Here is a 26,329-nt window from a genome sequence, read left to right on the forward strand (position 1 = left end):
ATATCGGAAATCTACTGACCGCTATTCCTACCTACATGCCTCTAGCTTTCATCCACATCATACCACACGATCCATTGTCGACAGCCAAGCTCTACGATATAACCGCATTTGCTCCAACCCCTCAGACAGAGACAAACACCTACAAGACCTCTATCATGCATTCCTACAACTTCAATACCCACCTGCTGAAGTGAAGAAACAGATTGACAGAGCCAGAAGAGTACCCAGAAGTCACCTACTACAGGACAGGCCCAACAAAGAGAATAACAGAACGCCACTAGCCATCACCTTCAGCCCCCAACTAAAACCTCTCCAACGCATCATCAAGGATCTACAACCTATCCTGAAGGACGACCCATCACTCTCACAGATCTTGGGAGACAGACCAGTCCTTGCTTACAGACAGCCCCCTAACCTGAAGCAAATACTCACCAGCAACCACACACCACACAACAGAACCACTAACCCAGGAACCTATCCTTGCAACAAAGCCCGTTGCCAACTCTGTCCACATATCTATTCAGGGGACACCATCATAGGGCCTAATCACATCAGCCACAGTATCAGAGGCTCGTTCACCTGCGCATCTACCAATGTGATATATGCCATCATGTGCCAGCAATGCCCCTCTGCCATGTACATTGGTCAAACTGGACAGTCTCTACGTAAAAGAATGAATGGACACAAATCAGACGTCAAGAATTATAACATTCAAAAACCAGTTGGAGAACTCTTCAATCTCTCCAGTTACTCGATTACAGACCTGAGGGTGGCTATCCTTCAACAAAAAAACTTCAAAAACAGACTCCAAGGAGAGACTGCTGAATTGGAATTAATTTGCAAACTGGATACAATTAATTTAGGCTTGAATAGAGACTGGGAATGGATGAGTCATTACACAAAGTAAAACTATATTTCCCCATGTTATTTCTTCCTCCCCACCCCACCCCCCACTGTTCCTCAGATATTCTTGTTAACTGCTGGAAATAGCCTACCTGCTTGTCACCATGAAAGGTTTTCCTCCTTCCCCCCCCCCCTTGCTGCTGGTGATGGCTTATCTTAAGTGATCCTCTCCTTACAGTTTTCAGAGTAGCAGCTGTGTTAGTCTGTATTCACAAAAAGAACAGGAGTACTTGTGGCACCTTAGAGACTAACAAATTTATTAGAGCATAAGCTTTCGTGAGCTACAGCTCACTTCATCATCCGATGATGTGTTCCCCTCGAACTTCCACTAATAAACCACTAATGTAGCATCATTTGCATGTGGAATTCAGAAAAACCAAGAGCAATAAGCTCATGGTCTCTGTCAAAACTCCCCCCCCCCCCCGTTTTCCTCCCCCTACAGACCCCTTGCAACTGAAGCTCTGCATTCTCTGAAATCCAGATTCAGCCTCTCCGTGCGTCCCTGATCATTTCCACATAACCCCTACAATCCCACCCAACCCATTTGCCCTTCCATCGTTCCATTACATCATTGCTATATTTGCATATTAGCTAGTGATTTGGAGGTTATTCACCCAATATAGCATGAAGTGACTCATGGGGATGTGATGTATTGTAGTTATGCCATAGACCTAATTGTGAAAAGCAGCGCTTTAAGGGGTGTTTTCCAAGGAGGGTCTGTTTTTGAATCTCTGCTTAAGGTTCATCAAAGTGTTTGTGCATACAATATACTTTGAGGGCTTTTCAGTATCATTAGAGGTTTCAGAGTAGCAGCCGTATTAGTCTGTATTCGCAAAAAGAAAAGGAGTACTTGTGGCACCTTAGAGACTAACAAATTTATTAGAGCATAAGCTTTCGTGAGCTACAGCTCACTTCATCGGATGCATTACCCAATGTAGGGTAGCAGTCAACAAATGGATCAAATTATCAAAGGAATTAAAATTTGAATAGCACAAGTAAAAAGGGCATAAAGGATCACAGAAGGAGGGATCAATATGATGTTAGAACTGTAAAGACTTGAATTCAAATAACAGTAACTTGTGTATGCTTAGTGTAATGGCAAAAAAGGAGGAAAATCAATACCGCACCAAGTTTTCCAATTTGAAAATACTCTAATGTAGATCGGCAGATTTGAAGATTATAAAATCTTTAGGAACATGTATGTCTTCTCTAACCACTGTATAAAGCACCATGAGTGCACCACTTAAGAGGCTGCATAAATAATAAAAAAGTATGAGAATAAAATTATATTATTAGAATGGATACATGAACAATAAATACAGTAGAAACATTATGGACCAAATTCTTCCATGGTGTATGTCCCATTGGCTGAAACAGTTACACAAGGGACAAATGTGGCATTTTATTTTATATAGATTTTATAGAGATGACAGAAATATATACATTGTTTGATAGAATTTTCTTTTCTCTGTGCCATTTGCAGAAATGTGTGTGAAATCTGCCAGATGATCTATAGCCATCCCATTACCTGTCTTCCTCTGGCAGGTAGCTAGTTAGATTTGTGTTAAACAGGATTTGCTTTGCCATTTCCATTTGCTGTGAGAATGGAAATGTTCTGACATGACATACGACCAATCAATAAGTGGAAAGTGGCTTGCATGAGTCATCTGAAGCCAGCAGGTTGGAGAGTGTCAGCCCCTACTGGGATTAAAGCCTGCAAAGGGTTGTTCTGCAATCAGTAATTCTGCAGTATCTCCTCTGGGTGTCTGGCTTTAATGAATAAGAATATACCCTGTAGACTTGGGTTGAAATAACTCCTGTCCTTATTGTTTGGGTGCCTGATTTTTCTGAGCTCTAAGAATGAGGTGAATTTGACGTAAGCAAATCTACTGTTTTGCTATTCTGCCAAAAATAAAATGCGGCAAGAGTTGGTATCCTGTTTTTATAATGCTTGGGGCGGGGGCAAGGGGGACGACTGTTTTTTGTCTTGCTCTGGTCCGAGCAGAATAAGACCCAGCTAATGTTAGAAAAAGACCACATGTCCCAGTATTTTCTGTAGTCTCTACTGACAATGTTTTATGACAATTGCAGGGCCATAATAATCAGGAACAAAGAAGTTATTCCAATGTCATCAGAATTCACTCCTGAGACTGAGCGTCAGCGACTACAATATCTGGTAAGAGACCTCAGGATTGTACTAGCTGCTGCTGCTACTGAATGTTGCTCTGTCATGTGTTCACAAGATTGTTAGGTAACATTTTACTATAGCACAACTATGAGCAAACTGAGTAGGGTACTTAACTCCTTCCCAGTGTTTACTGTGCAATGGTATTTAATGTAGCAGCCTGACATTTGTGTGTGAGAGAGACTGTGGTGCATATTGTTTTCCCGTGTTTTATTAGCATGGCTGACAGAGATCTCTTACCTAGGCTGGATCTACCATAGAGGTGGTTTCATTCAGTGTAGGTGGTCTTATTCAGTGTGAATAACTGTGGATTGGGAGGGATGGATGCTTTACTAGTTTTGCTCAGGGCAGCCGAACCCCCTACAGCCAATGAGTAGCTGATGAGACACAGGATGGTTTATGTGCAAAGCACTATTAGCCTGTAAGCCATCTAACAAATAACCAAATATATTTTTACTTCTTTCTGACTCAAACTGCCATTTAATTTTTACACCATTAAAACTAACAGTTGAGCCCATTGATTGCTGTATGACTGTAACGGGCGCTGGTGGGCCCCTCTAGCTTCTGCCCCTGCTGTGCCCACAAACCAGCCATAGAACTCTGCTTTGGTGCAATCACCCATGCTCTTTATTTACAGTAGAAGTTCCCACCGCCTTGTAGCCTCAGGGACTGCTAGCTTGTGCAGCCAGCATGGGAGAGCAGCCTCTAACTCCCTGGCTCCTCCCTTTCCTCTGCCCCTTGCTTCCTTCCTGACTGCCTTTATGTAGCTCCTGGCTAATGAGGCCGGCAGCTGTTCCCCGTTTGCCACTTAGGCCTGGGTTTACTCTGCCACCTCCAATTCCCCTTCCCTGATTGGAGCTGGCGTAACAGAGGGCTGGTTCAGGGTGTCTTAGCCAGGACCTTGTCACACACCTTCCCCATTATGAACCACCAGGTTCGTCCTTCCTCAGCCTCTCCGCCCCCATCCAGTGAGGTTCATCCGGGAAGCCTCTCCTCCTCTTTCAGGCAATCACGGGTGTCATCTCCTGGAGGTTCCTTCATCCCCCACCCACAAAAATACACTGGTTGGATGGGTGGATGTCCCCATAGCTGTGCTGCCACCCATGGGTCCTCACACCAATCGCACCCCAGCAGGCATCCCTTCACCTTTATCCCCTTTTCTTCTGGTAGGGGGTCAAGGCAAATCCCAACCTCCTGTTGGACATCCCGGGCCCTCCCAAGCCACGAAGCAGGGTCCCCATTTCTTCTCCTGGGAGCTGTGTTGTGGGGAGCTCCAGTTGCCCCTTTCCTTCCTCTAATGGGGCTTGGGCTGGCCATCTCCCCCGCACCTCCTTCCCCTCTATCTACCCTATTTGGGCTCTCTTGTCTAGTGTTCTCATGGTTGCTACCCCGAGGGCCGTGCTTCTCTTCCTCTCTGGGGCTTCTCAGTCTAGGGGTCCCTGCCCCTTCTTCGGGGAACCTTTCCTTTTCCCTCCGGGGGGTGGGCCCCAGTCCATACCTAACACAATGGGCTATGGTATCCCCTCTACTACCTTGACCTGCTTCCATTTAAAGCTTTCCTGCACTTCTAGGGCCACCTGGCCCATAGGGCAGTATCTTCTTCCCTGTGGATACACTCAAGGGCCAGCTGTGCACCTGGAATTATCCAGTGAAGTTTTATCAGCCCCCTCTGGATGAGTGAGGGGGCTGAAGCTGTATCCACCAGGCCCCTATGGGGTTTCCTGGTAGACAGCCTCTGCCCCCTTGTCCACTCACTAGCACTAGTCCAGCCACAAAATTTGGCCCACCCACATTCCCTATCTGAGCAGTCCCCCTTTTTATGTCCTGGCCACCTGCACTGCCAGCAAACAATCATGCCAGCTTTACTGGGAGCTTTTCAGGGGTCCTTTTTCCTCTCAGGGCCTTTCCCAGGAAGGTGTTCCCTCAGTTTCTTCCTCAACTCTGTCCTTTATAGGATCAGCTCTCCCTTCAGGGAACGTCTGCTTCCTTGTTCTCCTCGGTCAGCTTGACTGCTTTATCGACTGTACTTGGCTGATGTCACCTGACCCAGACTCGGATATTCTCAGGGCAGCCCTGTAGCAATTCTTCTAAGATGAGGGCATCCATTATCTCCCCCACCGTTTGTGTCTCGGGCCTCAGCCAGCAGGTGACCCAGTCCATCCATCTCTGGGTGAATGCCCGGAGCAGCACAGCACCCATCCATTGAGCCAACTGGAACTTTTGGCAGTATTTATCCTCTAACAGGCCCAGTCTAGAGTGGCCACCCTCACCGTCTCATAGTTCTGGGCTTGTTCCCCAAGGCTATGTAGGCCATTTGAGCTTCTCCCACCAGGTAGGGAGCCAGCCATACGTTGCCCTATCCCATCCAGCACCCATGGCTACCCGCTCAAATGTACCAAGAAATGCATCCAAGTTATCTGCCAGGGCCATTTTACAGAGTCCCAAGCCCAGTGGCCGGGTGCTATTCCCTACTGCGGGACTCACCATTCGTGGCAGGAGTTGCTGCTGCATGCTGGCCTATGCTCTTATAAAGTCCGGTAGGTTTTTCTGCTGTTCTGCCTGACAGGTTAGCAAGGCCTGTCTGTTGGCCTTGTGGGACTGCTGGAAGCCTTGCAGGGCCTTCTGCATCTGCTCCTGCTGTTTTATGAGCCATTGCAGGGTCTCCTCTATCTCCGGGCCACTAACCACGTCTGTTGGCTCAGGGTCCCGGACATGTAACAGGGCACAGGTTGGCCCCTCTAGCTTCTATCCCTGCTGCACCCACAAACCAGCCATAGACCTCTGCTTTGATGCAATCACCCGTGCTCTTTATTTACAGTAGAAGTTCCCACCACCTTGTAGCTACAGACAGCATTAGGCTTACAGCCTCAGGGACTGCTGCCTTCTGCAACCAGCAGGGGGGAGCAGCCTCTAACTCGCTGGCTCCTCCCTTTCCTGTCCCCCTGGCTTCCTTCCTGCCAGCGTTTATGTAGCCCCTGGCTAACAAGGCCGACAGCTGTTTCCCTGTTTGCCACTTAGGCCTGGGCTTACTCTGCCACCTCCAATTTCCCTTTCCTGATTGGAGCTGGTGTGACAGAGGGCTGGCTCAGGGTTTCCTAGCCAGCACCTTGTCACAATCACATATGAGATCATAAAAAGTGGCACTGCAAATAGATTTCTTACCTGCTACAAACCAGTCTTTTGGTTTGCCTCTCAAAAATTCAAGTTAAAGTTAATGCAGTCTCATTATTAACTGGGCAAGTCAAACCCTGATGGTCTTCTGCTGTTCCTAAAATACCTTTTATGTTCAGCCTGGTCCAACTGTCACAGTATTTGGAGGGGTAGAGATGCAAGGTTGTTGGGATTTAAAAAAATTTTTTTTGGAAGAAATGCCTTTTTGTTTTTCTGTGCAGATTTAATTCCTATACCAGTTCTTTGCTTGAGTCTGAAAATTTCAGAGGAAAGAACTACTTTGGGATGTATTCATATTCAGAGAACCAAATACAAAGCAGGCCTAATAAATATTTATACTTAGTTGTATTTAAAATAATTTGTTTTCCTGTAAAATAAAGGGAATCTGTAGTATCTTGGGAGCCTGGCACTTCTCTAGGAAATAAGAGATAAAGCATTGCCTACAAGGGATTTTTATTTTTTGATGTCCTTTCTGGCTTATATTTGAAAATAGCAGCTGATTTGAAAAACACTTCTGCTGTTTCCTCTTGAATTTTCTTTACCTTTTTTTGTTTATTTCACTTGTATATGTAGCAAATGTGCCTGGGCCATGGGTATCATGTTCAAAGGAAATACATGCAAGACAGCAAGAGCGTGAAACAAAATTAGAGACAATTTCAAACGTTCAAAAGGTAACACTTTTACTTCAGTGTAAAAAAAAAAAAAAAAAGCCATCTAACAGTACTTTGAGGCACTTGGAAAATGAGTGTCAATTAGGGCAAACCTCAAAAGAACCCCAAGTTTTCTTATTTAGCTTGAATAAGCATCCAATTCCAAAAGTTCAAATGCTTGGTTTATAATGTACCTAAACCATCTGAGATTCCTGGTCATCCTCCTTATCTTTCCAGGGCCATCACCTGTCTCTTTTCATCCTTACATCTCAGGAAACCAATATTCACTGCACTTCCTTGTCTAAAGGGTATTTACTTTGGATTTGTTTGGATGCAAGTCTCTGGCTTCCAGTTTAAATGCAGTTTCCCAGTTCCCTTTCCCGTGCATCCGGACAACAGGAAGAAATGCACATTCTGGTCATTTTAACATAAATATTTCACTCTGCAGTTGTTAGTGACAATGTCATCTTCCTTCTCGTAATATGTGTTTAGCTCAAATGAACTATAAACCCACTCCAGTCTTGCGTCCTCCAGAAATAGAGAAGAAAGTGGCACAGCTCACTGTCGCAACTAGAGCTAGTTTAACAATGCAGAAAAACTATTAGACAAAAGATTTTCTGACCAGCCCAAATTACAGCGTAGTTTTTAGTATGGCCTGTCCTACAATACCCATGAGCATGGACCTATAGCTTAGTAGCTCCAAGGAGCACTTGGGCTTCCATTCATTGAGTCACTCTCACCCCAACTATCTAGTAAGGACTAGCTTCACCTAGAGTCTTACTACTTTAGGAGAAAAGTGTACATTCAAATGCAACCTGCGTTTAACTGAACGCAGCCCCTGGATTCCTCTCTCTGATTCCATATGGATGTTTGCAGCAGAAGTAATCTGCTCTGTCAATGAGCTAGAAACTTCTTGGCGCTTCCAGTTACAGATCCCCTCTTAAAGATATGACACCTTAAGACACAGATCATTTAGCAAAAGATGTACAAATGTTACATGCATTCCCTTCTCTCTCCAGATTCACACCACTTGTTGTCTTCTTGCTCCCAAATAGGTTCCATTCATGTAGTAGGCCCTTCTTCAGACAGGCTTTTGCCAGCCTACGAAGTGTTGTCCTTTTGCTTTGAAGTTGTGGGACTCAGCATTTGTGACAACCTTTTCATTATGATCCCTGAGGCACTTAGGAAGAAAATCATGGTGCTTCCCTTGCTAACATGCTGTGAAAAAGATGACAAAATCCAACCAGATACTGACTGTGCACTGATTTGTTGCCTTCTGAAGTTTTCTAAGACTTCAGCATTTGGGCTGGCAAAAAATATATCTGTGGAGATTGCCCCAGTCAATTTCCCTTTTATCTTCTGAAGAGACTTTTAATATATCATTCTAAATTTTTCCATTTAGTGCATTTTTACAACATATATTTTATATGTATTCCCTTTGGAAACTTCTGTTAATATTGACTTTTGCAGATAGGTACAACATTATCATTTGCATTACAGTCGGCATAAATATTGTCCGTATGCAGTTCAAGGTAGGGTTCCTGCTTCAGAAAGTTTGCAGTCTAGAAAGACCAGGAGCGGGCAGAAGGAATTATTGCTATTCCATTTTACAGATGGGGAACTGAGGCTCTGAGACATTACATGACTTGCTCTACAATAGACAAGAATTCTGTGCCTGAGCTGGGAATTGAACCCAGATCTCCTGAGTATGTCTAGTGCCTTATCTACAAGACCATCTTTCCCCTCATATAATTCTTTTAAATAGATACTTCTCTGTCTGAAAGAATAGTTTACAAAATATTACCTGGTACATGGAAATATTTTGTATGGTTTGGCGGGGGGGGCTCCTTTCAACTTCCTAACAATGAGTGTTGGTTAATAGTAGTACAGTTTACTTCCAAAATACGCATTTTGTCAAAATTTTTTACTCTTGTGTTTCTGTACACATTCACCTTAGATCCAAGTCTTCAGATCCAAATCCTCAGATGTACCGGAGCTCTCCTTGGTGCACTGGGCAGAAGGAGGGGCAAAGGTGGCTATAGGCCACTTCTTGTCTTCATCTGGTGCTGGAGACAGCCAGTGTCAGTTCTCCACCAGTTGGAAACTTTTCTATTTAAAGGGAAACTACAACTCTCCACCAAGGATCTGGGCCTATATTTCTGATTCTGGAGACTGTTTTCTTTTTCTAATGTTTTCCCCTATTTAGATTTCCTGTTGTTTGGCTTTGAATATGGATCCAGCCCTAGAGTAACTGACCAGTGTGCTTGGAACCTTTCCTGGATGCATCACACTTACACTTTTCTAGTTTAAGTGTAGGGTCGTGAACTCAAATGTAGTGCTTGAGGAAAAGGCACGATGATGATTGTCCTTGTATTAAAGGAATAGTTCTATATCTTGAGGCTTGGCTATATGTATGGGTGAAAATGGTAACCCTGATAGTACCATGAGTTGCAATGAAACTTCTGATATTGGATGTCACAGAATGATACGTTGTAGGATAGCCCGAGTGAAGTAATCAATATTAAAGGACTTTGCAAAGAGAATTGTAAGACACACAAATGCTCTCTACAGCCTAATTTGTTAGAATATTGATACATAAATGTGAGTTAACTTAGTTTACACATTTGCTTTCCAGATCAATTTTAATAAAAAGGAAATGGGGAAACCAGCCTGTTGAAAGAAAAATGACTCGTATTTCCATGAGTGGGTTTCTTTCTACATGGCTAACTGTTAAAAGAACATAACTAATGCTGAATTTTTAATATAGACAATCATAAAATGGCTGACTCCCTAAAGTATATAATACAGAATACTGTAGATTTGTGCCAAAGCAGACAGTAATAACTGTTGAAAGACCAAAATGGTGGAAAATATTTTCTGTACCCTAAAACTAGAATAGTAGAGTGAAGGCTTCTTAACTAGCCTGGTAAGGATACAGAAAGTAAAGTATTTGATATTCACCAAGGTTGGTTGTTTTAGCCTTAAAACTAAGTAACATTTTTTCTGTGAACTATATTTTTCCCTTAGCATTCTTTTAAACCTAGACTGAGTATATGCAAAATCATTGACAAATGTGGTGTCTAACCACTATCTAAACGTTGTTAGAATTGATTCACATTTTGCTTTTGTTGATCGATTAAAGAGATTTCTTTGTCTGCTTGTGGATCTCCTTTTAAAGATCTGCAGATGTTGAAGATTTTTGTTTTGTATTTATTTTCTTTTTCTGTTGCAAAGCACAATCTGTAACCAGGGGAAGGCAAAGAGCCACGCCTTGTAGTAAATAGGGAACAATTCTCAATAAGTCAGTCTGAAAGGAGTCAATCCTGTGTTTTATAGTGGCACATTCTTATCTCTTGATAGAATTACCAGGGAAACATCAAGAATAACTGCAAAAGAAATGTTTCTTCACATAAGAATTCAGCTCACATTCAGACACCAGCAGCTTCAAAATTCCTTTTCTCCTTCTCTGTTTTACTGACGTCAAAAATACTAGAATCAAGTTAAGATTCTTAGTTGGAAATCAAACGTTGAGGGTAGGCTGCGGAAGAGAAATCTTATTTGAACATTAGCAGTCCACTGGTAGCTCTGCCAGCTTTATTAATCTTATTTCACGTGTGACCTTAGACTTTCCATCTGAGCAAATCTTTATGAAACACAGTCTCTCACAATCACTTTCCCTTTGCAATAAGGGAAATTCTTCTTTTCCAACAAAAAATGTTGCTAAAAGCCTTATGGATTTAGTTTTTCTTTTGGAGTTGTCTATACAGTAAAACAGGCAATTTGATAATCTAATGGGGAAAACTCCATTGGTGTTAGGTCATTTTGTTTTTGTGTTTTAAACAGTGCTGCCTGTTTTAAAGGCAGAGAACACCAAGCTTTAAGTTGACTGGATTTGTAATTATGTGCTCAAGATAATCCATGTATTTTTTTTACAAAAACTGAAATCAACAATGTTCTAAACTGATTATTGACTTCATTTTTTCAACATGGCAGATGAAAAAAGAGTGGAAAAGCCCAGAAAAAACTGTAGTAAAACCCTGAGTTTCTGGAATTTATTTAGGACATCAGTAAAATATAAAATCATCTATTAAAATTAGCAACCAGATTTCTATCCTATCTCTTGGCTGTCAAAAATTACCAAATAGATTTTATACTGCAATATACTGAATCAAACTCTTTTAGACGTGTATAGTTTTCGTTATAAAAGAAAAAAAGATAAATGCAGTGATTGTACATAAATTTACATATTGGATATTTAAAATACTAAAGTAAAAGTACAGAAAACCTCTTTCCAAGATATGTTATAGGTTTGATCTCACTAGACATTTTTAAAAATCAGAATACCTTACAATAATTTCTTTTAGCAGGGAACAGTGATCCATCTACATGACCCATTAGGACAATATTTTAGGGGAACTTCGTTGAAGACTACAGTTTGCAGATAAAGTAATATTGTCCTGTGTTTAGAAGGGATTTGATGGAACTCTTGTTTCAGCAAAGGGAGGAAGGTCTCCATTGAAAGTTGGGTCTTGAAAGTAGACTGCAGGCTAGTCAGTCAGTCAGAGCAACATCTGCCTTGACTCCATTTCTAATGAAGCTCGAGATTTTTTCTCAAAAGATATCTGGATAAAAGAATGGAAGCAATTGGTTTCTTTAGGATAGAGCGGTGATGTGTTGAGCCTGATCCAGCTCCCACTGAATTCAGCAAGTTCATGCCTTAAATGGAGGAAATATTTTATTTTAACCTATTTGTATGAGAGCTATTGGGTAGATCAGTAAAGGTTTCAGATATTCCCAACTTCTCACTTTTCATGAGTACTACATTTATGTCATAGCTAGAAACTAATGCCAACTCATTTGATCTTCCCTGACTGCAGCTGCTGCTGAAGATAAGGCAGATTTTATTCCCTTAACCAGCTGAACAGGGGGAAAAGGGGCATTTCCAAAAGGCTAACGGAAATGCAGCTTTTGTCTGTCCACCTTAGGCCCAGTGATCCCTGGCTAATTTGCTTCAGTTTGTCTCAGGCAGGAGCTCACTGTCAGTAAATGCAAAAACCCCACCTGTATGCATATGTAAATAAGCTTTACATGTTTTCTTTCATTTGTCTTTTTGCTGCTGCTTATGGTAAAATGTGGAGGGGAAACATAACTGTTAATGTTGTACATGAGCTCAGATGGATTAACTTTTCACATTGGAGGATTTCGATGCAACTTCTTTCTAGGCCCCAAATGAAAACAAATGGTTTAGTCCCACATTGGTCCCCATCACAGAATCACCAGACCTTTTAGTAACATTAGCCAGCAGTCTTCGATGGAGAGACCCAGGATCTCAATAGCTGGAGTGCAGCAGGGCACAACTGAGGCACGTTGGCAGCCCTAATATCTACACAGCTCTGTGTAGATATTAGGGCTGATCAAAAAAAAATTTCGCCAAAGCTCTTTTTGACAGAAAATTTGTTTTTTAACAAAATTAAATTTTCTGTGAAAAGTGTCCACATTCCACACCAAAAGTCAGTTTTAACATGTGAAAGCCAAAACCCAAAATAATTTGGCAGAAAACAGAAATATTTTGATTCTGAAATGCCGCCACAGTGCCGCATGAGAATTGTAGTTCTGGTGCCTCATGCTCCAATTCTTTTCTATGGGTCAGGATTACTGGATGAATTTAATCTCCCATGATACACTGCCTCCCATCACCAAGAACTGAGACCATGGTGCATTATGTGGAAAGATATCGTTTGACCAGGGAGCCGGGCACACCAAGGAGAATGGGAATATGAGGCACCCAAACTACAACTCCTGTGAGGCAGGACTGGAATATTTCAGTTTGTGGCTGAAAACTTGACATTTTCTTTCAGGGCAAGGATTCCATTTTCTGACTAGCTCTAGTAAATGTGTTTACCCATACTATGATTGGATCTGTCCAGCATGAATAATTATTCACTTCTGGGAGGACCAAATATACTCATGATAACAGTAAATATTGTATAACCCAGAGTTTTTGTTATAGACAATTTGTCAGGAACTGGTACAGGTTTAGCAGGAGAAATGGGTCAGTACTACTTTTTTTTTTTTTTCCCCTTAGAAGAAGGAAAACAATTAATAAAAATGCTACAAAAATGGGAGTTGACTGCTGACTGAAGACTACCATTGTATGTTGGTAACACTAGGTGGTTGCTGGTGCTGAACTTGAATGCAGGAGCCTGGGCTGCTTTCCCAGCTCTGCCAATGACTTGTTGTGAGCCTTTGGGCCTTGATCTCTCTCTGATTCTGCAGCTGTAAAATGGGATGATAATTAAGGCTATGATTCTGTCACGGAGGTCACGGATTCCATGACTTTCTGGGATCTCTGTGATTACTTCTGGGGCAGGGCTGGAGCAGCTGTCAGCCCCAGGGCTGCTGAAGCAGTGGCTGTCAGAACAGCTGGCCAGCAGCCAGCCCTGAGGCCGCCAGAACAGCAGCTGGGGTTGGGTCAGCCCCTCTGGGGCTGGAGCAGCAGCCGTCAGCCTCTGCCACAGGAGCAGCGGTGGGAGCAGCTGCAAGCCCCGGCTGCACTTTGTTTGTCCCCCCTCAGTCCTCCCCAGGGTATTTTTAGTAAAAGTCAGGGACAGGTCGTGGGCATCTCTGAATTTTTATTCATTGCCCATGACCTGTCTGTGTTTTTTACTAAAAATACCCTTGACAGAATCTTAGCCTTAATGATAATGCTTATCCACCTTGTCAAACTGCCTTAAGATAAATGGATGAAATGTGCTATCCAAGTACTAAGTATTAGTATTTATTAAGTGGGAGAAAATAGAAGACTTGGGGGAGATCTCACTGCTGATTATGGAGGTATCTGATTAGCTTTCTACACTAACTACCAAATAGTCTGTCAGATTTTTATTCATGTGTATGAATGCTGTTTGCTAGGATAGTTAGTCATCACCTCTTTTAAAAAAAATTTAAAAATACTTAAAAGTGTATGGGGGGAGACTATCTCATAGATTAATTTTGTTGTAAGATATGAGCATGGTTTCTGGATTTTTGCCCATAGGCTTTCATGCAGCCCCACTTGCTGGGAAACGAGTTCACACATTTAGAGTTTCCAAGGAGGGTGCAGCGTAAGGAAGTTGGGAAGAGGATGCTCTACAGGGACTTTAACATGACTGGCTGGTAAGAACATGCCGTTTCTGAGCACTGAAAGGGGAAGAAAAATCATGCATGCATTCTTGATGAGCATAAATCTGTCTACATCAAAACAGAAGTGTGTGTGTTGAGAGGGGATCTTTTTAGAAAACAAAATCTTAAATAAATCAGAGATGATTATTTTGAGTTATGACCTTGGCTCATTCTTGGTGTGAGAAATGATAGTGAGGCAAGACCCTCAAAGGACATATCATGAGGCTCTTTCATGTGTTTGAAATCATTCTTTTATATAAATATTGTAGTCTCTGGTTTAACATAAATTCATTTTCTTTAATAATGTGCTTGAAGATCTCTTTAATAATGTGCCACTGAAGTGCTTGTAGGGTAGATACCCCATTACTTTCAAAAGAACTTGGACAAGGTCCCTTACAAGAAGCTACTAAAAAAGGTAAGTAGTCATTGGGTGAGGGGCAAAGTATTAAAAACTGGCTAGGAGAAAGGAAACAAAGAAGAGGAATAAATGGTCAAATTTCCTTTTGGCAAAGGGTTAACAGCAGGGTGACTCAACATTCTGTAACAGTTATCGCATTGTTTAATATATTAATCAGTTCTGTGGAAAGGGAAATGAGCAATGAGGTAGCAAGATTTGCAGATAACACAGTCATTTAGGTTAGTCAGGAGCAGAGAATAATGGGAGGAAGTTCAGAGACCTAAACAAGCTAGGTGAATGGGCAACACAATGGCAAATGAAATTCAGTGTTGATAAATGCAAAGTAATCCACACGGCAGGGGAAAATTTCAACTACTCACACACCTTATGGGGTTCTAAATTAACTGTATCAACTCAGGCAAAACCTGGGCATCATTGTGAACTGCTCAATGGAGCTCTGCAACTGTGGTCAAAATGGCAAATGATGTCAGGATGAATAAGGAATGGAATGGTGAATAATACAGATATTATAATGCCATCATATAAATCAATTATATATCCTATTTCAGTGCTATTTTCAGTGGTCATCCCAGCTAAAAAAGAACTTTTGCAGAATTGGAGGTGTTTCTTGTTGCCTTTCCTTAATGATCAAGGGCATGGAACAACATTCATATGAGGAGACTGGGGGGAATGGTATTTTTAAATAGCTTAAAAAAGGAGAGGAATAAGAGGGGACATGATAAAAATATCAAATAACGAATAGTATAGAGAAGTTATATCAGGAGCTTCTGTTCCCCTGTCCCATGACATAAGATTATCTACTAAGGATTAAGAGGTTTCCTGTATCTTCCTTTGAAGCATCTGGCATTGGCCCCTGTTGGAGATAGGAATTGCCACATTGGATCAGATCTGTGGTCCATCTAATCCAGTCCTGTGTTCCCTTTAACGCTGGTGTGTAAACTCTGTCAACTCTCATATACCCATTTTTTTGATGTTCTCTTTGTCTAACGGTAAGTCCACACTTGAATATTTAGTCATGTTTTAACGTGGTTATAAATTTCAGCATAGGCAGAATACAGGTAGCTGTTGCTAGGCTAGGTATCCTGGAACAAACATTAGCATAGTGTTTACACTACAGTTTACAATCCTGTTAGTTAACATGTCTTAAACCATGACTAAAAATTCACCTCTGACTGGCAGCTGAAGAACAAGGGCACGAAAAGAGCTACAAAAATGCAAGTGGAAGATGCCACATCTTCTTCCCTCTAGTCCCGGAATTTATAAATGTGAGCAAAGAAGGGGGACCACTTTTGTACTGGAGTCGTTAGTCAGCAGTTGAGTATCTTGTAGCCATTTTCTCAGACTAAGTTCAGTGCTGGCGTATCAGCAATCTCTCTTTCTCTACTTCAGAGCTGAAAACAATCCAATGGTCAAGGGACTGCTGTGTCCTTGTGAAGCTTAGCTGATCAGATAAGGGTGCCATTTCAGTTTTAAATTTGCTTGGTCAAGGAAGTTGTGCTTCCCACTACCTCTGTGTTCTTGTGTAATAATCTTCTAGGCAGGAGTCTTCTGTTTAGCTCATAAAACAGGTCCCTGAGTTAAACATTTGGAATCCTTTTAATGGCTAAAAATATGGTTAAGATGTTAGATTTCTAACATAACTACAGGCTCAGTGATTGTTATTTCATGATGATGATTTCTCTCCTCAGGTTGCTTACTTCTCCCTTTCCCTCCTTGAGTTAGCGTAGCTATTATAGAGTTTAAACCAGCATATATTTCCTAACCTTTTCCAGAAGACTCACTATGGCCTGGTATACTAAGCCACTGCCAAACTAAACCTCTTCATGCCAAATTTGAAGAGAAAGAGGGGTCTGGGGGGGTGAGTGGGGGTGAATTAATTTGCAAGATCTTTGATCAGTGAACCTCCCGCACAAGTGAGTAGATGTGTGGGTGGTTTTTGAAAGAGAAACACTCACTCTGTCACTTAATTATTGAATACAAAGAAAACTAACAAAGTCCAGTAGTGTAAAACATAGCCCCCAGGGTTTCCATTGGAAAAGGAACTGTGCTTGATTTTAAAATTCAGGGCATTTTTCCTGTGTTTTCTATTAAAAGCTATAGGATTTCTTTTTCCTTCTCCTGTGCTCTGGAGCTTTTCAGAGGCTCAACAATAGATTGGCTTGGCCAGCTTTTTTGGATTACAAAAGGTTATTGTCTCTGGGACTGTCATAATGCAGTTGGACTTCTTTTTTTCTTTTTTCCCTGTGAAGTTTCCACATTGGCTTTGTTTCAGCAGCTCACAGTGGTAGCAGAGCTGCCAAATTTCCTCATAGCATAAGGACAGCCACCGATCCAGCAATGTGCACTGCCTCACACTAGTCTAAGACTGCCTGTAATTGCTTTGAGACCAACCCTCTCCCTTCTCCCCCAATCCTTACCCCATCCCCACCCCAACCTTGTCTCCTTTCTCTAGCTCGTGTGTTCAGATTTTGTGCCAAAAATTCCACTATAGCCTTTAGGTGGGAGCTTAATACAAGTCACCCCCCTTGGCGTTGTGTTGAGCAGCCATCACAGGATATATACTGTAGCTGGCAATGTATCTTAAGAGCTCTGTCTCCTGCTGAACATGCCTCTGAGGTATCTCAAGCTGCAATTTTCTGGCAGACGTCTGTATTACTAAATTGGAAGAACAGTTTCTCACAGCTGGATCTGTGGTACTGGGTTCCCAGGCCTATGGCTGGTAGAAGTTAAACCTTGTCATGAAGATGGCATGTTTGGTATCTTTCCACATGTCCTGCTGGGCTGTCCATGAGACAATAGATACGCCAGTGATGTTTCTTCACCTGTGGCCATAAAGTCTAGCAGCTGCCAACGTTCCATTTCATGGCAGCTTGTGAGGTTTCAGAATTTATTTTCAATCTGTAGGGGAACAAAACCTGAACCTTTGGAACGTTTTCATGAAAACAGAATTGTGTTGAAATGGCTGGTTTGAGACTGAAACATGAGCTTTTTGAGTCAGAAAGATTTTTTGTGTCAGAAGTGACCAGAACCTTGGACAAAAAATCCTTCCTGGTGAAAATATAGTCAAAACCAGTATGTCTCCACAAAATATTTTGGCTTTGATGAAATTGCATTTTATTGAAAAGTTTCCAACCAGCTGTAGTCCCAACTACATGTAAGGGATTAAAAACTAGGAATAAAGCAAATAGAAATGATAAGCAGAATCTGAGCATTCTGTGTACCTAATGGTACAGCTGTTCCCAGATCTGCTGTGTCTGTGAGGTTTTGTGATTGTTGTATACGATTAACTGCCAATGGTCATCACGTTTGGGGGAGGGATCTCTGTGTGTGACTTATTCCAAATCAAAAAGGCTGGTATTTTAGGACTAGAGCTAAACAAAAACCATTTTACTGTAGGATCAATATTGTCCCCCTCCTGGAATGCTGCCAACCTATTTAGTGCTCTCTTTTCTTTCTAACAGGGAAGATCTTTCAGCCTCGGACATCTGATAAAATGAGTTTAAAGCAAAGTTGTTTTTTTAATTTTGTTTAGGATGGATGACCTTTGCTTTTATTGTGCAACCTGCATTGGCGTCTGCAGCTCAGACTCAAGCTCTCAAAAATTAAGGGCTCATTAACCACTTAACAGGGACCCAGAATCCCACACAAAGAGCTAATTGGGCATGTTTTGCTTGGGAACATGCAAGTTGATTTGAACAAATATTGTCAAGGTGGATGCTGTACTATTTTTTTATTGCTCTGTTCAGTGTCCTCTGACAGCACATTCAGGTAGCCTGCCAGAGAACTGGATAAGCAGATTGAGAAATGCCACAGAATGCTTTATGAATCCGACACCAGCGCTGCATCCCCGTTTAATATAAATTGATTTATTGAATCAAGCACAGAAGCCTTGTTACTGAAACCTCAGGCTTTATCATCTAGAGAACCACCTAATAAAACAGCCCCAACTGACACTCCTCATTAGCTTTCCCTCGGATCCCAAGGCAGTATTTAAAGTGGCAGTGTCCCTCTTTTAGGCCTGAATTTATCTGCTGGTCAATGCCTGTGGGTCTAATTAACTTAGCATTATTAGTCTTATTCAGATAAGCTGCATTTCCTAACAGCTTGACTCCAAGTTGTAAAGAGTAATTGGAAGTCTGCAAACCCTGCATCTTTGCTCGCTTGATTACAGCTTTTAGCCAAATTCATGTAATTTACAACAAAAATTTCATATTTTTATTAGTATTTTATGGGTTTTTTTGTCTAGTGGAACCCTCCGTGCTTTCTCTGTTGAAATTCTGACTGTATTGCTGTGCTTAGACCTTAGTCTCGTATCCTTTGTAGAACTGCCAGGGAGAGATCAAATTTTAATTTCATAATTACTTCACAAGAAAGCAGCCTTTTCCTGGTCGTGCCTGGTATTAATTTCCTCCCAGCGACTTACATTTTTATAATTTAATGATTATGGCAACCTTGGCAGCTTTAAGCCTTTCTAGAGAACAGGGGGGTAGGATGTCATTTTTGCAGCAGGAACTGTAATCTAGAGCTACTAGCAGACAGAGCAAGAGGGAGAAAACGGCAAGGCAAATTAGCCACTTGCAAAGCTCCTGTAACGGGAGAGGGACTGGAGAATGGTTCCTTCACAGGCGTAGATGAGGCAGCTCGTTGTCTGGAGCACAGCTCTGTAATGATAAATGGTTGTTTGCAATGTGCATGTTCTGCATCTTTTCAAGATTTGCAGCTCTAGCTGCAGGAACAGTGGGGGATGAGACCTGACCTGCTGTGTACAGCACATCTCCTGACAGTGATGAAGGACTCTGCTTTCCCCAAGTGCACCCATGCCGCAGGAACTGAGCCAGTGTCTTTTGGGCAGGATAAAACAAAGACAAAACAGAAAAGTAATAGTCTTCACTGCACCAAAAGGAGAAAAGTAGAGCTGCGAGATGCCATAGCAGTTCCCCACAGTTTGTGCAACAGACCCCCTCTCTGCTGGGTTCTCTGTAAAAATGGATTTTACCTCCTCAAATATATTTTAGTGTGAAAAATCTTTTCTTTGGTTTGGGTTGCTTATTTCTGCCATCTTTCCCTTCCTCACAACCACCACTCCATTGTACAGACTTTTTGAATACTTTTTGCTCCTCTTTAGCACCTTCCAGGTTAGGTTTTCAGTTTACTTGTACACACCCATTCAACCTCATGACATGAAGATGACAGATGAGAAAACTGAGGCATCAGGTGATTATAGCTAATATTTGCAAAGGCTGCTTTAAGTCAGACACCTGTATCCATATATAGGGTCCTAACCAAGGCTCTGGTTCAGAAAAAGCAAATAAGCATGTGCTTAAATTTAAGCACATATTTAAATACTTTTCTGGATCAGGACCTGAGTTGCCTGACTTTCAAAGATTGTGTTCCTTAACCACACTAAACTATCATTCCTCTCCTTTGAAGGCATGTTAATAAGTGGCTAATTATTCTGGTTCAGTGACAGTAATCAAATATACTATACAGAGAACCAGTTCCTGTAAATTAATGATTTGAACACCTTCTATTCAAAGAATTAGTTCCAACCTTTGTTTCCCTTCTATCCAGAGGCAGGTAAATAAGGGATCATTTCTAGTCAGTTTCATGTATATGTTGCTCAAGGATTAAAACCCTACTTGTTTCTGTATGAGCTGGGAATGTTGGTTAGAGAGAAGTAGCGTGGGGGTATTGAGAACAGTTTGTATTCTCAAACCTGTCTGGCTTTGTGTCTCAAACTTGTCTTGAAGGGATGCCCCAGCCTTGTTATCACTGCAAACAGAACATGTCTGAAACTGCTGTCCTTTCTTTTTGCTTAACATAAGTGGCTTGTGAAGTTGCGTGTCAAGCTATATCCCCTTGAAACCATGCCACGGGCCATTAACTGTTTCCATTGGGTGGTTTTTTCAGGTCTGTACTGGATATCTCATTGGAGGGACTCAGCAGTGCAAATAGGGCGATACGGTCTGATATGCTGTACCAGCAAGATATTTATAGCCGGTATGGTGTACCAGAAAGACAAAGGAGGAGCAGAATGTGGGGCTGCAAGGCAGCCCCACATCGGCAGCTCCTCCGGCGCAGCTGTAGCGCTGCCAGCCCTTCCACACAGGGTCTCCTCTGTCTATACAGCAGCCCTGCCAGAGGACAGGGCTGGGGGCGGTACAGCAGCACCGGAGGAGCTGCTGATTTGGGGTCACCCAGTGGCCCCACGTTCTGCTCCTTTCCCTGCTGCGGTTCCCAGGATTGCTGCATCTCTCTGGGCTCTGTACAGCAGCCCTTCCGGAGGATGGGGCTGGGGGAAGTAGAGCCACGCCAGAGGAGCTGCCAGTGTTTTGCTCCTTTCCCCTATATAAGAAAAAGCCCCCCAAATTGGGACTGTACCTATAAAATCGGGATATCTGGTCACCCTCGGCACAGCAAGAGGAGGACAGAGACACCCTCCCCCCTTCCCCCCACCCCAAGTAAGGGCAGTGGGTCATGGGGAGGGGACGAGAAGAGCTTGGGGGCCCCGAACTGGGGACAGGATGGGGAGTCTTCACTTGAGGGGGTCATGTGCCTCCTGTTAGCTTCTCCTCCCCCCCACCCCCATACCGGTAAGAAATGGATTCCACTTGCGCCACTGGAGGAACTTGCAATGGGCTCTGGCAACTTTGTAGTCAGTCTCAGTAGAAAAGGAAAGAATGAAATGGACGTGAAATCTGAACTTCCCTCTCATCCGCAGAGCTGATCCTTCCGAGAGGAGGACTGAGGTCTGTTAGCAGAACTACGAGGGATAGTTTGTGTTATCGGTGCCAATCTGTTCATGCCCAAGGATGTCAATTCAACCCTTTTCATGAGCGATAAATTCACTCAATTTTCTTTTAAAATGAGTATATTTAAACAAAGTTGATTTAAAGTACCACATACTTTTTCATGTTTTATAAAGCCAATTTAAAAATTGTGTGTGTAGAAAACTAACAGATGAGAAAAAACACTTGCAATTTAATCCATATTTAGGCACTAACAGTTGTAGGGGGGTTTCAAATTTCAGCGCCAATCCGTTCCCATTGACATCAGAAGGATTCTTTGGGCATTCAGGAATCTTGAAAACCAGGCAGGCTCCTAAGTATGAACTTTGGCTCCTAACTTTAGGTTCCTATTTTTCAAAATCTGGGTCCTTGTGCCTAAAAGAGAAGATGTGGACGTTCATAAATTTTTAGAGGATTTTAACTATTTAAAGAATGCTTTGTGATAGCTGCTGTCATTATCAGTGCATGGGACGTTTGTTCCAGAGATTGCCCTGTGCTGAACATTTAGCAGTGTCCTCCTAATTTTCTGCAGTGTGCTTAGGCCAGATTCCACTTAACATATGAGTAACATCATCTCGATCCTGGTTGCTTCTAGCTTTGGCACTTTTAGTTCCTGATGCAATTTGGCCCTGTTTTTCAAAATGTTGATACTGAATCCAAATGTAACTTCGTGGGTGGTGTGTATGCTAAGCCTTTACTGAGTATTTCTGGACTGCTACAGTCTTTCACAATTACTTTCTAAAAATGAAAAAAAAAAAAAGACGAAACCAAGTAAAAAATACAGCTTTATCCATCTGAGTACATGCTACCCATCTCTCTTTACTTTTTCCCCTTTTACACCCAGTTTTATGTGATGGAGGCATTGACAGGATTTAAGGAGGCTCAGAGCAGTAAGCAGTATCACAACCTTGCTTTTACTACTACTTTTGTCATGCTCTTGTGGCCATTGTTTCTTTCTGAGACATTGGTTAGGAAAATAAGGAGAAAATTGAAGGTCTGTGTCATGCACTTCATATCTGGTACAAAACTGGCTACCGAGCTTGCTTATATACACCAGATGAGTTCATCATAAGATCTTTTAGTGCTCTGCTAGGTGTGGCTGATGTTCATTTGGATGAGGTAAATATTGTGCCACCTGAAAAGTATAATACAGTTCAGCATTCCGTTACATTTCCCCTTGTAAGTTCTACGTTCCTGCCATTTACAGTATTTACACTCTCATGCTGTCTTTGAGGTTGAGCATATATCCGTCTGTCAAGTGTCTCTGAATCATACTTGTTTTCTAATTATATGAGCCAAACGTGTAATAACTTGGTAATTTGGCTGTTCATTAGTTGCAGAGACTGGCTGTGGTCAGTTTTGAAACTGAGTCATCATCGTCTTGTTCTGAGTCTGCCATCTGCAGAGTTTGTTCTGTTCGTTCTTCTTTCTGAAGAACGAACTGTAGATGTCAACGGTTTCTGATGTACTCTCCACTGTCAGTTTCCATTACATATGATTTGGGTGCTGAGTTCTTTTTCTTTACAACAGTTTGAGTTGTCCATCCTTTTTCTCCATCCAGTTTGACATTAACACAGTCACCAGGTTCTAGATCTGGCAGTTCTCTGAGTGACATCTGTTATAAAAGCGTACATAAGTTTTTTGAGCCTTTTAATCCGATTTGGTTACTTTTCTTCGTGTCTGGCCACTTTGGAAACAGGTTCTTTTCCAAAGTTGGAACAGTAGTTCTGAATTGTCTTCCTGTCAGGAGTTGTGCTTGACTGTATCCTATAACTGCTATATGTTGATCTGTAACTCAGAAGATCAAGTAATGGATCTTTCTGCTGTAAGCCTTTCTTGGGTGCCTGTTCAGCTCTCTCAGCCTCTCCATTCGCTTATGCCTAATGTGAGCTGCTAACAATATGATCGAAGTCATATTTCATTTGGAATGACTTAAATTCTGCTGCAGTGAGCTATGATCCATTGTCCATCACTAATTGTTCTGGAATACTAATGTGAGCAAAAGCACACTTCAGTTTCTCAATAACACTATGACATGCTATGTCTTTCAAGTAAATTATTTCTATATACCTGGAAAAATAGTCCACTATGACCAGGTAAGGATGTCTTCTGAATTTGCATAAATCTGCAACTAGTCTCTTCCAAGGTCTGTCTGGTAGAAGTGTTTGCACGCTATATGGTTTAGTATTGTCTCTTAAGTTGATTTGTACTGGATCTCCTTTCAGAAGTCCAATATCATCAAATCCTCTGTCAAGTTCTTCCACCTTTCTCCATAGGCCCATTGTGACTGGCATGCTGTGGCAGAGAAGATTGCTAGTCTTTGATCACGTACATTCTAAAAGCATTGCTTTTGTCTTTTTAATTTGTTTCTGTGGTGAACTAGCCCATGCGGTTCAGAATACCTTCAGGGCTAGTCAGAGCTGTGTCAGATGACTACAGTTCTGGAAGGAGCTGATGGTGATTGTAAGTCCCTTCTGAGATGACTGTGACATCAGTTCCTGAGTTCAATTTTAAAGTCAATAGTCTTGCCATGAATATTCAATTTAAGTGATAGATCCCAGAAACAATGGCTCTTGATTGTCTGTAATACGAGTCAATTCCCTGATTGCTTTGGTGAGGCAAACAGCTGCAAAATATCCATATTTCATGCATTTATTATACTCTGTGCTCTGGCTGGACATGCATCATCTCTTGGAGTATAACTTTTTTCCACACCTTGTGCATGTAGGGAAGTACTCTCTCCTCGCCTCAGCGGTTTTATGATGATGATTTTTAATGTGTAAGTGTCTTTTTACAATTTCTAAGCTAGTTTCAGGTTTTTTAAGTTTGTCTGATTTCTCTAGGTTTTGCTGTTTCACCAGTTCAGAGTGTTTTGCTATTTGAATAGCTGTTACTAGGGTTAAATCTGTCTTCAATTGTAGCTTCTAGGAAGGGTTTTTATCGGCTAATCCAATAGCCAGCCTGTCTTTGATATTTTTATGTTTTACATTCCCAAAATCACAGTTTTCAGCCAAAGGGTGCAGAGCTCTTATAAAACATTCAACATTTTCCCCTGGTTCTTCAATTCTCTGGTGAAAACATGCTCTTTCCTAAACCACATTTCTCTGGGGTATAAAGTGTGTATCAACATAGCCTGAACCCTTTCATAGACACCTTTGTGACTGTCTTCAGTAAAATCAAAAGATTTAAAGAGATACTCTGCTTGCTTCTCCATAGCATAAATTAAAGAAGCTGAAGTTCTCTGAGGCATTGAAGAGTGGCATGTTGATGAGATCCCACAACCTTCATTGCCATAGGCGCTGACTCAATGGGTGCTCCTGGACTGGAACACCCACAGGGAAAAAAAACGGGTGCTCAGCACCCACTAGTACCCTACCGATCAGCTGTTTCGTGGCTATCCTGCAGGACCTATGTTCTCCAGGACTGGGTTCCTCCAGCCCTAGAGCCAGATGAACACGCACGCACACAGACAGAGCAAGTCTAAGCGGACCAGGTCAATATGTACTTTCAAGCTGTCACCCTTGTATGCCCCTGGTCTCAATAGGCTGGGCCAAGCAGCACTTTCAGCTGTCCCCTTAAGTGCCACAGGTTTAACACGTCCCTATCCCCACTTTCACGTCACAATTGTACTGGTAGTAACTCACTTGATGAGCAAACCCCACATGATTTTGGGCGCTGCAGGGATCTTTAGCTTAGATAAAAGAAGCGTTACGGCAGAGTAAATGTAAAACACAAGAGTAAAGTTCAGAGGGAGAGAGAAGCAACCAGCTTAGCCATAAAAGTTATTTATTGAATAATAGTGATGACTACACAAGGAGGGCTAAACAAACATAACAGCTACATGATTAAAGGTTAATACCTGAGGTAGAAAAGAAAACAGACGAGGGCGGAATCTCACCCACTCTGAGGCTTGAACTGTTCGGGGTTCCCAGGTGAGGGTGGTAGCTCAGGGTCCTGAGTGCTGGAGACAGGCAGAGCCCCCAGCACAATCAGTCAGGAGATGGAGTACCAGTGGAATTGATGCAGAGTTTAGATCCATGCATCAGAACACTTACTTGGGCATAGGTGGGGGTTTTTATAGAGAAAATACAATGGTTCAAGGGAGAATACTAGATTTGTTTATGGGTAAACTGATGACTCAAGAGTTTTCTTTAGGCTAAACAATAGGAGGTGATCACTCTTGGCTATGAGTGTGTTTTCTTCCAGGCAGCTCACAATGCAACTAGGTTGCTTCAGTGTTTTGGATATCACTCAAGGGTTTATTACTAGAATTGGTCTGATAACTGCTGAGCTGGGTGTGTGCAGGCATAGGTTCATTTACATCTGGAGCAGAGATCCATGATGCAGTGCTTCCCTGCTTTTCTGGTCCCAGAGGTCAGTGTGGTTCTCTGTTCTCCATTCTGTATGCAAATAGATATGTCTTTCTGTCCCATCTTTCATGCGGATGAGGCTAGGGGAGTTGTCTCTGTTCTTCATTCTGTATGCTAATGGAGATGTCTTAATCTTGTCACCCTTGTCAGGAGGGGTCTAGGTGTGTCTCCCAGTGCCCTTCACTGCTCTCTGCAAGCCTTTTCTCTTATCGGTTTTGGTTCAAGCAGAGACTGGTGGGTGGGGGGGTGTCTTACATGAGTCAGACAGGCTAGATACTGCACCCTGGTTTCCCAAGAACACAGAGCTGACTGGCATCACCAGTATGTAATATGGAATCACATAACATCCTGGTTACTTAGGGTCACATTGTTGTTGGCCATTACGCAGCCATGCTGGGAAATGAAACCTCCCCAGTCCTCTATGGGGCTTGCTTTAGGCTCCTCCCTGCATTTTTGGTTTAATTGGGGGCGGGGGGAAATATGCTCCCGAGCAGGTGGGGAGTGAGTGGAGCTGTCGCAACCATTCCCCTCAATATATCAGCCAAGTTGGGAGAAGGGGAGGAAGTAATCTCCCTCCTTTTCAGGACTACGGTTAGTTACTTTCTATTGGAAACCAAATAGAGAGCAAATGAGGAATTTGTGACTCTTAAAACCTTGCATCAGTTACCTAAGTTAAAGGTTCT

General features: G+C 42.3%; 1 protein-coding gene across 2 annotated transcripts in view; it reads left to right on the forward strand.

Annotated features, from left to right (window-relative positions):
* PPM1H (protein phosphatase, Mg2+/Mn2+ dependent 1H) overlaps positions 1-26,329 on the forward strand; it is a 225,245-nt gene that overhangs the window by 170,177 nt on the left and 28,739 nt on the right. The window contains exons 5-6 of one of the 2 annotated variants that reach the window (XM_038396952.2): positions 2,995-3,079; positions 13,946-14,064. The exons of the other annotated variant lie outside the window; for it this stretch is intronic. Coding sequence (XP_038252880.1) covers positions 2,995-3,079; positions 13,946-14,064 — 204 coding nt within the window. The remainder of the gene's footprint in view (positions 1-2,994; positions 3,080-13,945; positions 14,065-26,329) is intronic. 2 annotated transcript variants of the gene reach the window in all.

This window comes from Dermochelys coriacea, chromosome 1 (assembly GCF_009764565.3).
Source record: "Dermochelys coriacea isolate rDerCor1 chromosome 1, rDerCor1.pri.v4, whole genome shotgun sequence".
NCBI lineage: Eukaryota > Metazoa > Chordata > Testudines > Dermochelyidae > Dermochelys > Dermochelys coriacea.